This window comes from Pelodiscus sinensis, chromosome 1 (genome assembly GCF_049634645.1).
Source record: "Pelodiscus sinensis isolate JC-2024 chromosome 1, ASM4963464v1, whole genome shotgun sequence".
NCBI classification, from domain to species: Eukaryota; Metazoa; Chordata; order Testudines; family Trionychidae; genus Pelodiscus; species Pelodiscus sinensis.
The window spans coordinates 86,663,270-86,677,386 of record NC_134711.1 but is presented as its reverse complement, the minus strand read 5'-3'; the positions used below and the strand labels follow the sequence as shown (position 1 = coordinate 86,677,386).

General features: G+C 42.9%; 1 protein-coding gene across 6 annotated transcripts in view; it reads left to right on the top strand.

Annotated features, from left to right (window-relative positions):
• Positions 1-14,117, top strand: part of GRIN2B (glutamate ionotropic receptor NMDA type subunit 2B) — a 345,981-nt gene that overhangs the window by 268,609 nt on the left and 63,255 nt on the right. For all 6 annotated transcript variants that reach the window (XR_012905621.1, XR_012905622.1, XM_025187098.2 and 3 more), the window contains 4 exons: positions 7,633-7,841; positions 8,163-8,334; positions 10,145-10,298; positions 12,068-12,193. Coding sequence is in view for 4 of the 6 variants with exons in the window: in XM_025187098.2 (XP_025042883.1) it covers positions 7,633-7,841; positions 8,163-8,334; positions 10,145-10,298; positions 12,068-12,193 (661 nt within the window). In the remaining 2 variants the exon portion in view is untranslated. The remainder of the gene's footprint in view (positions 1-7,632; positions 7,842-8,162; positions 8,335-10,144; positions 10,299-12,067; positions 12,194-14,117) is intronic.

The window sequence follows — 14,117 nt, the reverse complement described above, 5'->3', positions numbered from 1 at the left end:
GCATGGTCTTCAGGGGATGAGATTTGGGGACAAAGGCCTGTGCTGGTTATGTATCCCAATTGGATTTCTTCCCTCTATTATAGTTAAATTTCCTCTTCAGTAATTATTGAATGGAGTGAACGGTAAGGAAAGAGAGTAAAGTGATTGACAATGGTGTCTATCCAGTCTGGGGCTCCATATTATTTACAAAGGGATAGCATTGGTTTGGGTTTTTTTAGCTTGGGATTGATTCACATCCTGCTTTTGATCAATCCATCAGCTCCTTTCTGTTGTAGGAAAATCTTACTGACTTAAGTAACAGACGCAAGGTGAGAGAAGGGAATGTGTACTCCTTTCTTTGAGTCTCCTTGTGGGGAATTTTGGTGGCTGTCTGATTGGATGAGGTTTTGGTATGACAAGTTTCTTGGGATAAGAGGGAAGATCCTTTCATGGACTGAGAACTGGTTAAAAGACAGGAAACAAAGGATAGGAATAAATGGTAAATTTTCAGAATGAAGAGGAGAGGGGTAACTAGTGGTGTTCCCCAAGGGTCAGTCCTAGGACCAAACCTATTCAACATATTCATAAATGATCTGGAGAAAGGGGGTAAACAGTGAGGTGGCAAAGTTTGCAGACGATACTAAACTGCTCAAGGTAGTTAAGACCAAAGCAGACTGTGAAGAACTTCAAAAAGATCTCACCAAACTAAGTGACTAGGCTACAAAATGGCAATGAAATTTAATGTGGATAAATGTAAAGTAATGCACATTGGGAAAAATAATCCCAACTATACATATAATATGATGGGGGCTAATTTAGCTACAACTAATCAGGAAAGAGATCTTAGAGTCATCGTGAATAGTTCTTTGAAGACATCCATGCAGTGTGCAGCGGCAGTCAAAAAAGCAAACAGGATGTTAGGAATCATTACAAAAGGGACCGAGAATAAGATGGAGAATATTTTATTGATCTTATATAAATCTGTGGTACGCCCACATCTGGAATACTGTGTACAGATGTGGTCTCCTCATCTCAAAAAAGTTATACCAGCATTAGAAAAGGTTCAGAGAAGGACAACTAAAATGATTAGGGTTTTGGAACAAGTCCCTTAGGAGGAGAGATTAATGAGACTGGGACTTTTCAGCTTGGAAAAGAGGAGACTAAGGGGGGATATGATAGAGGTATATAAAATCATGAGTGGTGTGGAGAAAGTGAATAAGGAAAAGTTATTTACTTGTTCCCATAATATAAGAACTAGGGGCCACCAAATGAAACTAATGGGCAGCAGGTTTAAAACAAATAAAAGGAAGCTCTTCTTCACACAGCACACAGTCAATCTGCGGAACTCCTTGCCTGAGGAGGTTGTGATGGGTAGGACTATAACAGGGTTTAAAAGAGAACTAGGTAAATTCATGGAGGTTAAGTCCATAAATGGCTATTATCCAGTATGGGTAAGGAATGGTGTCCTTAGCCTCTGCTTGTCAGAGGGTGGAGATGGATGGCAGGAGAGAGATTGATCATTACCTGTTCGATTCATTCCCTCTGGGGCACCTGGCATTGGCCACTGTCGGCAGGCAGGGTACTGGGCTGGATGGACCTTTGACCTGACCCAGTATGGCCATTCTTATGTTCTTAAGCGGGTGGGTTTTCAGAACTGCATAATGAGTAATACATAGGATGTGTGGCACACGACCTTGAGTAAAGAATGGAATAATAAGAATTTACAAGCTACCCCCAAAATACACTGAGATATCAGAAGTGCCTCACTGCTTCACACTGACAGATGGGTTATATTCTTTAACTGCAGGCATCACCTTTAATGACTTGGCCAAGACAAATCTGTGACATTTAATTTTGTTGAGACCAACCTCTGTCCTCATAGCACACTGTTCCTGCCCTCTCACACAGACATATACCACTACACTCAGATCTATTTTTGCTTTCATTTTCTCCTCCTCCCCCTGCATACCTACGTGTGCTTGCATACACACATACACACGCTTTTCTCTCTCTGACTTCTCCTTACACTCACACTGCCTTAGGCATGCACTTTCTGAAATACACACTTTATCCATTAGCTCTCCCATATTCACACTTGCAAATATTAACTCTTCCAAATGTGCACTGTCTGTGTCAAACAGAAAAGTCAGTTACACTCCCCTCCCTCCTCAGTTTTCCTAGGTCAGCAGACTCTATATCTCCTACCTTTGTGCTCTCAAGCCAGCACTTACCTATAGACATGTAAATGCCTATTTTATATGCCTAAGTGTTCATTTGAGCATTGAAATGTAGGATTTGGACATGTTATTGAGGCACTTATTGTATACTTGGAAATTGAGGCCAGCACACTTACATACATTATCTTTTTTTCTCCTCTTTGGGCAATTTATAACAGCTTATAGGAAGGGTGGACTTTTTAGGTTGTGCTGATATTCCATTAGTCTCTGATAGGCAGGTTATGTACTGCTGCACCTGAAGTTTGGATACTTCAGTGTTCATACTGTGGTGTTGCTGGAATGCCAGTCCCATCTTTTGTCACGTACATTCACCCCATATAATACAACACACGTCTGCCACAATAGGAGAACCCATGTCTATTATAGGGAACCGTTGGGTAATTGAGTCAGGCCTGACTCCTGTGGCTGTCTGGTCTAGTCAATGATTTAGGAGTTTATACATTACTGTGGTATCAAGGTGCTGCTCTGATATGGAAATACGTCTCTTTCATTGCCCACTTATTGATAATGTTAAGGAATGTCCCTGAACATGTGTTTGGGATGAGTGTGTACCGGGGATGATCTACGCAGCCATTTTGCCTGTAGATCACGAATGTTGATCCAGTCCCAAGTTGGCCATTTAAATGAAAGTTGTCCCTGTGACGGAGGTTCTCCTAATGGTTGTTATCTGGTGTGCTGATCATACTGCTGAGCCTGCCTACCTGCCCTCTGGAGCACCCAACTACTCTATCCCACTGAGCCAGAAGCTCTGGTTTCCCCCAGCAAAGGCACAGAGATGGGGTAACAGTCTCCCAGCAGAGTAACACAGATGCTTGAACAGCTCAGCTCTGGGGCCTGGTCTACACTAGACCAGGAAGGTTGGCTTAAAGTACGCAACTCTGGCTACATACAATGCACAGCTAGAGTCAGTTTACCTTAAACGGAACTGTGACAATGTCCACACTGTGGGAGGCCTATGGGAGCAAACACTTCTGTCGGCTTTCCTTACTCTCTCATAAGGAGGAGTACCGGATGCTAGCAGGAGCTGCCCTCAGCCTTCAATTTAGGGTCTGCACTAGACCCACTAATTTGAACACCAAAAGATCGACCTCCGGAACATCGATCTTCTGGTAAGTATAGACGTACTCTGGGAGGGCTCAGTTTAGGGGACTTGATAGCACCCAGGAACACAGCCCTCAAAAGGGGCCAAAACCCCAGACAAATCCATCTTACTCTGTGTTAAAATTTTGCACAGAGTGCACATAAAGTTTGCTTTCTTTATTAATGAAAGACAGATATGCTGTGGCTCTTCCAGGTAACAAGTATTTATACTGGGTTTGGTAATAAATCTACTGAGGAAGGCTTTAATCTAGTTAAAAATCACTTAGAAAAGTTAGATGTCTGCAAGTCACCAGGGCCTGATGAAATGCATCCTAGAATACTCAAGGAGTTGATAGAGGAGGTATCTGAGCCTTTAGCTATCATCTTTGAAAAACCATGGAAGAAGGGAGAGATTCCAGAAGACTGGAAAAGGGTGAATATAATGCCCATCTATAAAAAGGGAAATAAGAACAACCCAGGAAACTACAGACCAGTCAGTTTCACTTCTGTGCCAGGAAAGATAATGGAGCAAGTAATTAAGGCATTCATCTGCAAACACCTGGAAGATAATAAGGTGATAGGTAAAAGCCAGCATGGATTTGTAAAGAACAAATCATGTCAAACCAATCTGATAGCTTTCTTTGATAGGATAACGAGCCTTGTGGATAAGCGAAAAGCAGTGGACGTGGTATACCTAGACTTTAGTAAGGCATTTGATACAGTCTCGCATGATCTTCTTATCAGTAAACTAGGCAAATATAACTTAAATGGGGCTACTGTAAGGTTGGTGCATAACTGGATGGATAATCATTCTCAGAGAATAGTTATTAACGGTTCACAATCATGCTGGAAGGGTATAACAAGTGGGGTTCCGCAAGGGTCTGTTTTGGAACCGGTTCTGTTCAATATGTTCATCAACATTTTAGATATTGGCATAAAGAGTACGCTTACTAAGTTTACAGATGATACGAAGCTGGGAGGAGTTGCGGCTGCTTTGAAGGATAGGGTCATAATTCAAAATGATCTGGACAAACTGGAGAAAGGGTCTGAGGTGAACAGGATGATGGTTAATAAGGACAAATGCAAAGTACTCCACTTAGGAAGGAACAATCCGTTTCACACATACAGAATGGGAAGAGACTGTCTAGGAAGGAGTACTGCAGAAAGGGATCTAGGGTGATAGTGGACCACAAACTAAGTATGAGTCAACAGTGTAACACTGTTGCAAAAAAAGCAAACATGATTCTGGGATGCATTAACAGGAGTGTTGTGAGTAAGACATGAGAAGTCATTCTTCCGCTCTATTCTGTGCTGATTAGGCCTCAATTGGAGTATTGTGTCCGGTTCTGGGCACTACATTTCAAGAAAAATGTGGAGAAATTGGAGAAGGTTCTAGAGAAGAGCAACAAGAGGAGTAACGGTAGTTCGGAATAGGAAGCCTAATCCGAACTACCTAGTTCGTGCCGCGTGTAGCCGCGGGGCACGGAGTCCAAACTAGCGGACATTTAAAAATGGCGGCGCCAGGCAATATGCAAATGAAGCCCGGGAAATTCAAATCCCGGGCTTCATTTGCAACTCCGGTTGCCTACATTACCACCCTAGTTCGAACTAGGGTGGTAGTGTAGACATACCCTAAGGTGCTGCAAGACCAATGAAAGTTTTTTCAGATCAAGTAAGTTATTAAGTCAAAATAAACAAACCACGCTAATTAAGCTTCATACACTAGGAGAGATTGTTAGAAATACATTTCTCATCCCCTCTACTTGTTCCAGATAAATTCCTTCAAAGCTAATGTTTTCTCTGGCCTGGGTCCAACAGCTCCTTGAGAATTTTCTTGGAGTTGGGGAGTCAGTTTGAAAAGCTAAGCTGGAGACAACAATGTTGATTGCTTCCATTCCATAAATTTCCCCAGGGTGGGAACCCTTTCTTTAACCGTGCTCATCCCCATGGGAAAATACCAGATTCAAGATGGATTCTAACACCAGGGGGCATAGTTGCATGCCTTTGTAGGACAAACCACAGTTTGGGGTTACAGGAAAAGCCAAGCCATTTACACATTGTTACCCTGAGCACTGGACCATTAAGCCTTTAATTACCACCAGTGGCTTTTACCACAAATTCTAGATTAAGAAGCAGGTTTACACTTCATATTTCTAACTTCATATACAAGAATGAAACATGCACATGTGGCACTGACAGTCAGAACTGAACCTAGGACCTTGGTGCATGAGCCTCTACTGCTTGAGCTAACGGCAAGCTGGCTCGTAGCTAATGTTGTAGAGCAAACTCATTCTTTCCCTCTCTGTAAGTGGTCTAAGTGCTACTACATTCAGTAGGTGTGGGGGTTACACACACAAATAGAATATACATATTCAGGTGGCACAGGCTTTTGAATGATAGGTTACTTGCCCTGTTTTGCATAAAGCGTATTTGAGTTACACATATTCATATTCAAAAACATCTTTCCAGAAATTTCTGAGAGCACAGCATCACAGTTCCTATCTGGCAGCTTGTTTGGTGGCCTGAGTGAAATGAGCTTGCAATCTGAGCCCATTTCATTATGAGCAAAAAATAAAACTGCAGAAATCACCAGCGCAAATGGCCCTTGCTGGACTCCTTATTATCATTTGCAACAGAGCAGCTAAAGACTCTGAATAGACCATAGATAAAACTGTCCTCTGTCCCTTGGAAATGGACCGTCTCAGGTAGGACTGAGGAGAGCATTTGCTCTTCTGTTGTCAATGTTGTACCTCTTCTGAGACTAAACAGTGACCATCAGTGTCCAAGGGTATTAATCTGGCATGAAAATGTTATTTAAAAAAAATAAGGGAAAATGGTTGAATTTGTTTCCCCTTTTGCATATGGCAGTCCCTTAGGATCACAAGACTGTCAGGTGCAGGCCACCGCGGCATCTGCTCCCCGCTTCCAGTCTTCAGGTTCCCATGGGCTGACCCAGCTCCACCAACTGTTCAGTCCTCTGACAGCACACTGGTGCCATCCCTCTACGGGAGTGTGTTGGCACTGGAAGAGGGTTATGGGGTCACTGATGCCCTCAGGGTGACTTTTTTGTTCCTTTGAACTACTTACTGAATAAACCCACTCTGGGTATTTAGTTTTTTAAATCAGATGAAGGTTTTTAAAAAGCAATAAATGTTTTATGTTGGTTCCAGATGCCATCAAATGCAAAACACCAGAACAGTTTTGATTTTATTGAATAACCTTTGACACCTAAAAAGGCTCTAATAAGTGCTTTTTTTCCTGTAATTTTTAAAATGAAATTCAGTGAAAGGTTGACAGCCGCTGGAGACTCCAGCCCTCTATTTACCCACAGAGCAGGTACACCATGAGCAGCAGCGGGTCATGCTTCCCACATACACGTGCCGCCCCCACCATCAATGTACCTCAACTCTGACCTGGAGGTAATGCTTCGAGGAAGGAGTGGGGAGTTTGTTCTCAAAGACCATTCAGTCCTGCCCCTCTCAGCTGAAGCTGCCAACCCAGATGCTTATTAGTGTCAATTGTGATAGGATGGGTGAAAAAGTGTGCAGAGGCGCAACATTGGTGTTAGAAAGCATTATAGGTGAGTTTTTTTTCTGGAATTGCTGTAAAGAATTACTATGGGCTGCGTGTGTTCTAAATACATCACCTGGCGGGAGATTGCAGTGGTTTTGAAAGAATAACTTGTTTTTGTGGGGTGTACATAGAACCAGTTGAACAAAGAAATCCCTGTAAGAAGGAAGTCCATGTTTACCCAAGAAATGCGAATAGTGTCTAAAACTGAAAGGATAAGATTGTAGTATTTCCTTACTTGAATTTATGCTACTTTTGTTTAATAGAATCTGCCTGAAATATCTTCTCATGCATCAAGAAGGAAAAGCACCAATTTTATCTATATACAATGTAATGGTTGTAAAAGTGCAGGAGCGGATCATGGTGGAAATTATTAAAGGAGCTTTTCCATCAAAGTTTTGCTTATACATGGTCAATCCTGACTGAAAATACCCCCAGCTATGCCAGCGATGATCTCCTCCACCCAGGGAAACTCAATCCTGACATGCAGCTCTCCTCTTATTTCAGTCTTAGCCCATCTGAAAACAGAGTCTGATTATTGTGCCAAAGGTTACTAGATTGGTCAGTGGTTTGTGATGACTCTCTAAGCTCATTTCCTGGGTGGTCTTCTGTACTGTTGGATCCATTTCCCTAGTGTCTGCTCCTCAGAAATGTTCTTGCTCATGTGGGTGGGCTTAGGCACTCTTGTCTCCAGACAATACTCGATGGGGTAAGTTGGAGAGGGATTGAGCAGTCATGTGTTTCTGTCTTGTTTGTGTCTCTGCAGGTGGGGAAGTGGAAGGACAAGAACATCCAGATGAAGTATTATGTGTGGCCCCGCTTTGAGCTGTACCCTGATTCTGAAGAGCGCGAAGATGACCATCTGAGTATTGTGACCCTTGAAGAGGCGCCATTTGTCATTGTGGAGAGTGTGGACCCCCTAAGTGGCACCTGCATGAGGAATACGGTCCCCTGCCAAAAGCGCATCGTGACTGAGTAGGCACTCATAGAATCTTTCCTCGTCTGGCTCACAGTTCTCCACAGAGCAGGAGAAACCTTCTGGGCCTCTCAGCTTGGCTTGCCCTGATACTCTGCTCCAGATAAGCTATCTGAGCTCTCTCAGCCTGGCTCATGCTGCCTCTTGGCTCCGGCACAACCAGCCAGCCAAGCCCTCCGAGCTTGGCTCATTTTGCCCCTCAGCAGTGATACCACAAACTGGAGTGTTTGTGAGGGGAGGTGTTCTGGGAATGAAGGGGAGGGGGCAGTAGCAGAGGGAGTCCTCCTCAAATTTAATCCCTTATTATTGTGACTGGTCAGGAACAAGACGGATGAGGAGCCTGATTATGTCAAGAAATGCTGCAAAGGGTTCTGCATTGACATTCTCAAGAAAATCTCCAAGTCTGTCAAGTTCACCTATGACCTCTATCTCGTGACCAATGGCAAGCATGGAAAGAAGATCAATGGGACGTGGAATGGAATGATTGGGGAGGTAAGCAACGAAGGGCCAGGCTGAGCTTCACCTGGAGGCTGGGCTATGGAGTCAGATCCTAGTTCAAGTTCTTATTAGCTTCCCTTCCTGGGAAGGGGCAGATGAGACCTCATAAAAATGGTTGATCTAATGTAGGGATTGATACGGCTGTTGCCTGCATGAATCTGTTATGGCATGCTCACTGCTGAACAATAGCTACAATCCCTCCTCATTTATTATTTAATATTTTGTACTGGGCCACATGTGTTTGGCACTTTACAATACAATAAAAGGCGATGTACCCTGGGCAATGTCACAGGACAATCTGGACTGTTGGACAGCTGTATCCCCTCAGTTCTCCAGCCTTTCACACTGCTCCTCTGTGTGCTTCAGATGGACAGCCTGCCACCCTGGAATTCTACTGCAAAGAAACACCAGCAAATTCCCAGTGCTGGACTTCCCCTGCCAGAAATGTGTGTTTTATACTGCCCAGTTTCCTCCTGGACAGTACACGCTCATAGAAAATCCATCCTTTCATTAATAGAAAATGATATGCACACATATTGTTACCTCAAATAGAGTTATCCAAACACACTGTCTTAGATAAAACAATAAAACAAGTTTATTAACGATGGAATTACAAATAATGAGGCATAAAAGTCAGAGTAGGTTAAAATGAAATAAAAGGTAAAACACAAACTAATACCTAATTTAGCAAGCTAAGTGAATTTAAAGCAAAAAGATTTCTCATCACATGCTGACAGCAGTCTGCCTGGCTTCCTGCAGCATGACCACTCCCCCAGTTTCACGATGCTTCTTTCAGTGTTCTTGATGCCATGTGTAGAGATGAAGGGAGAGTCTCCAGCTGGGGTTCAGATGGAAGCCAGTCTGTTTGCAAGGGACTCTCCAGTTGTTCTATTGCCAAGATGTAAATTTCTTGCTCACGTCCTTCTTCCTGCCAAAGAATGGCCACTTAATCAGGTGATGATAATCTATTTGATTATGTTGACACCTGGCTCAAACATCAGTTTGCCTTTTGTCTCTAAGGTTTGAGCAATCTTTTCTGCATTTGGAACATATCTTACACAGTAGAATTTCAGTGTTGCCAAACGTATTTTTCCAGGACAATAATTTTCAGCAAATTATGAGCTTGCAAATACTTCACAGGGCATCAACATTTATCATAATCTCGTAAAAAGTTTATTTCGATAAAAAGCCTTCTTTTGAAATAACCCTTCCTCCTTATAAAATGAGGTTTAAGGGTTATTTCGAAAGAAGGGTTTTTTCTCGAAATAACCCCGTCTACACAGTGTTTTTTTTTTTCAAAATAGGGTATTTCAAAAAAGCGGTCAGCTGTGATTATGCAAATGAAGCACAGGAAATTCAAATCCCCACTTCATTTGCAATTTCATTCAGCTTCATTTGCATTCCTCTCTCAAAAGAGGAACGCAGTGTAGACAAACCCTTGGAGTAGTAGAGGGAAGGCAAGCCAAGGACATCAGAAATAAGATAACATCTCTTCTGAGACTTTAAATATCATTGATATCAATGATACTTTAAATATCATTGATATCAATGATACTTTAAATATCATTTTAATACATATACATTCTTTGAGTAGATTAGTATTTGTAAGTCTCTTGGAAAAAGTGGGTCTTGGAGCGAGATAAGAAGGGAGAGGAGAGAAGCAATGACAGACAGAGAATTCTAGGCACAAAGGGTTGTACGAAAAGATAGGTGTGGGAGAAGCTACTGATGGGGATGTGGTCCTTAACAGTGAGGCATGAGTGGAACCGGCCTCAGTAACTGTCTGTCTTTCTCCCTATCTGAGGTGGTCACCAAGCGTGCCTACATGGCGGTCGGGTCCCTCACCATAAATGAGGAGCGTTCAGAAGTGGTGGACTTCTCTGTGCCCTTCATCGAGACAGGAATCAGTGTCATGGTATCACGTAGCAATGGGACTGTCTCACCTTCTGCCTTTCTAGGTAAGCTCTTCTCCTGAGGTGGTGGTGGTAGGGCTCGTATAATGGAAAAGCAACTAAAAAGTCCTTATGAATCTCTGGGACATTCCTGAGGAAGGCATTTCAGGCAAGGATTTGTTTACATCAAGATGTTTTATTTCAAAATCTCAAGCAAGCAAAATCCAGGAAAATGCCAACAATCAAGGTCCAGGAGCTCTAGAATGTTTCTCAGTGACCTCTAGGCATAAGGCTAACGAGGAGGTGACTCACTCCCAACTCTCACCCTACAGTACACAGTACCACTGTGAGTCTGTCTATACTGCTGACCGGAGAGTGACTGCAGCATATGTGGACATACTTGACCTAGTTTTGACTTAACTCACTCCAATAATAACAGCAATGACGTTAAGCCCATTCAGAACTCTGGGTTTCTACTCAAATGACTAGCCCATGTTGCCATGGCTTCACCTTTATTGTTGCTGGAGCTAGTCAGATCAAAGCTAGCTTGGATATATCTATATTGCTGCAGACACAGTTCTGATTGCCGTGTAGATGTACCTGCTGGCTCAGTGAGTATCACTCCCAGAAGAAAATTGGTACAAGTCCTCCTACCAGATCTTGTGTCTGTCCTTAATGATAACACAATGAGGGTGGTAAGTCATGGTAAAATGTGGCTTTAGACGTGTCACTCAAAAAGGACACATTAACCTAATCTCTCTTTGGCAGAAGATCCGGTGGAAGATAAATATCTAACAGCACTTCTGAAAAAGAGTGGGACACAATCCCCAGGCTAGGCTAAGATTCCATCCCCCGGTTCTAGTCTCACAAGGTATTTGGAAGGGATCACTGAGTGCAGAGTGGCTGCTGTGTTTTCTCAAGCAGTTACTACACTCCTAATATTTCTTGCTTTGCTTTTAAAAAATATGTTGAGATATAGCAAAGCATAAAAGGTGGGCTATAGAATCAGTCTGCATTGTTCTCTGACCCAGATTCTGCAAACACTTTTCCATATGAAGTTACTCATGTACCTAAGGAAGGTTATCAAAACCTCTTTGGACTGGGACTCTCAGGGGATAATGCTTTTCTTATAAACACTCAAGTATTTTCTAATTTTGTCCATGTCCTGAAATATCACCAGGACATTTAAAACAGCAGCAGAAACAAAATTAACACAATGTTTTTGAACTTCAGATAGATTTGGGTTCAAACTTTGACTGGCGATTGGAGCAGGGTCAGAGGTGATCTGAACTTGCTCAGCCCCATCACTGCCCCTTCAGCTTGCAGAAGGGCAGAAGCCAGTTTTGGTTAAACACTCACAGGATATGAGCAGTCGTGTTTCTAGTGCTGCCTGGTGATCTCAGTTGCCAAGTGGCAGTGTGAAACATTGGTAGAAATGCCATAATTCTGGCTGAAATGTAAAAACTTTAGGGATGGAGTTGGTTGCAACAGGTATCCAAAATTCAACTACTTTAACCTATTTGATCCTGAGAAATGGGCTAAAGGACTTAGTGGGAGGAGCCTATTATCATTGCATTTGGTAACATATGAGCGCCAGGTGGAACTGGGAATCACAGGTATTGTGATGAAAATAGAATAAAGAATGACTTTGTCCAATCTCAGAAGCTTTGAGACTTGATTTGAGGTGGGGGAGAGAAGGTTTGGAAGCTGTTTCTATGCAAAACAATCTCCCTCCTCCCCAACCTTGACATGGAGCCCTGCAAATGAGATAGCATGCTGGCTGTGGGGTGTCTGGTCTTTCACCCTGTGCCTTGTTTTTCTCTTCTCCTGCCCAGAACCATTCAGTGCTGATGTATGGGTGATGATGTTTGTGATGCTGCTTATAATCTCTGCAGTGGCTGTCTTCGTCTTTGAGTACTTCAGCCCTGTGGGTTACAATCGGTGCCTTGCTGATGGCAGAGGTAAGAGGATTCTTTTCACTTGCTGCTTTTCTCCCTTTCATCCTGGTTCCTTAATCGGTGGGCATTCCTGTTCCCTCAATACACGTTTATGGATCCAGCCTACTTGTTCTGCCTCAGAAGGGCAAGGAGGGAGGGGGGAAGATGACTCTTAGGTTAAAAAATAATGGGTCTGGATAATGGATAATCTGGAGACTTGTGATTTAGGAACTTTCATCTACAGAGTGCTAACTCCAAGCTACTTCTTTCTGGCAGAGAAGGGAAATGGATGTCTAGCACTGACACTGTTGTAAGCCTTTCTGGAATAATTAAAGAATTCTGCTCTGCCAGTCCACCTTTCATCAGTACTGAGTTGCACTTTTAAAAAGTAAAACTTAATAGCCTAGAGAGAGAAGCTCTCCCCTGTTATATTCTTCCATGCCCCAGAATTGTTATCTATTACATGACTGTGTCCCCACCCCATTTAGCTTTAAAGCTCTTTGGTTGGCCAAAGGTTGTAAGAGGACTGCGGGCTTGTCATCACTAGGGGCCAGATCAATGGAACAGTGATTGATCCATTTGGGGTCGATTTATCATGTTTACTATAGACGGGACAAATGGACCACTGATCACTCTTACATAGCCTCCAGTACTTCACCAGAATGAGAAGAGTAAGGGGAGTCAATGGGAAAGGTTTTTTTCTGTCTACCCAGTGTGGTGTGGACCCTGCAGTAAATAGATCTAAGCTATGTTGATTTGAGTTATGCTGCTAACATAACTCAAATTGCGTAGCTTAGATCAACCTGTCCCTGTAGTGTAGACCTGCCCTGGGAACATGAGACATTGGTTTTCCTGGGGCTAAAGGAGGAATTATTTTGCAGGACCTGAAAGAATGGGGGGAGGAGGGGGCACACTTTGATCTCTCTCTGTGGTGCTCATATGCCTTCTTCCCATGGAGAAGAAAAGATGAGTCAGAGACGAGGACAGACAGACAGGGATTTTTACATTAGCAGAGATGGAATGCTCAGCGGTTACATTTGCTACTCTCTGCTTAATCTCATTCCTTTATGAATTGGTCCTCAACCTAAGGCCTTGTATTTCGTCAGCATGTTGGTCACTTCAGATGTTTATTTGAAAATACGTTCACTTGCCTGCCAAGCCATTGCCTCAAGCTGATTTATATCACCAAGTTAGAGAGCACTGAAGGGAAAAAAAAGAGAATTTGTAATGGAAATACAGACAGAGACTTAAGTATAACTATGCTAGAGGGGACTTCTCTAATAGCATGGAACTGTGGACAGCATGTATGGGCAGATGCACATATCTAAACAGATGTAAGAACAGATGAAAATAGCTATGAGGTTAAAGGGAGAGACTAATACAGATGTGCAAACAGCTGCTGATAGTAATACAGCTGTGCAGCCAGATGCAGATATTAAACTAGTTGTGTGGGCAGGTGCAAATAATAATATGTCTGAACAGTCGTAAATATTCCATGTTTGGACAGATACTTTTTAGTACAGATACGTGTATCAGTGCAGATGTGGATGGCAGGTGCATATGTTGTAATGTTTGCTTGGTCACAACGCTAATGATCTAGTTAAGGTTACTTTGAGACTCCCATCACTGGTGGTTCTGTGGTTAACAGTGCAGGTGTGAAAATATGCTGCAAGCTCAATGGAGAGATTAGTGTTCTGAGGTGGAATTTTCAAAAGCACCTGAGAGTATGTCTACCCTGCAATTAAAAACAGGCAGCTGGCCCGTGACAATTGATTTGGGCTTGCGAGGCTCTACCCCAAGAGCTGTTTAATTGCAGTGGAGATATTCAGTCTCAGGCTGAAAAGGTCCCAGAGCTCAGGCTGCAGCCTAAGCCCAGAACTCTATACAGTAATTAAACAGCCCTTGAGCCCAAGCCCCTTAGTCCGAATCAGCTGGCATAGGTCAGCAG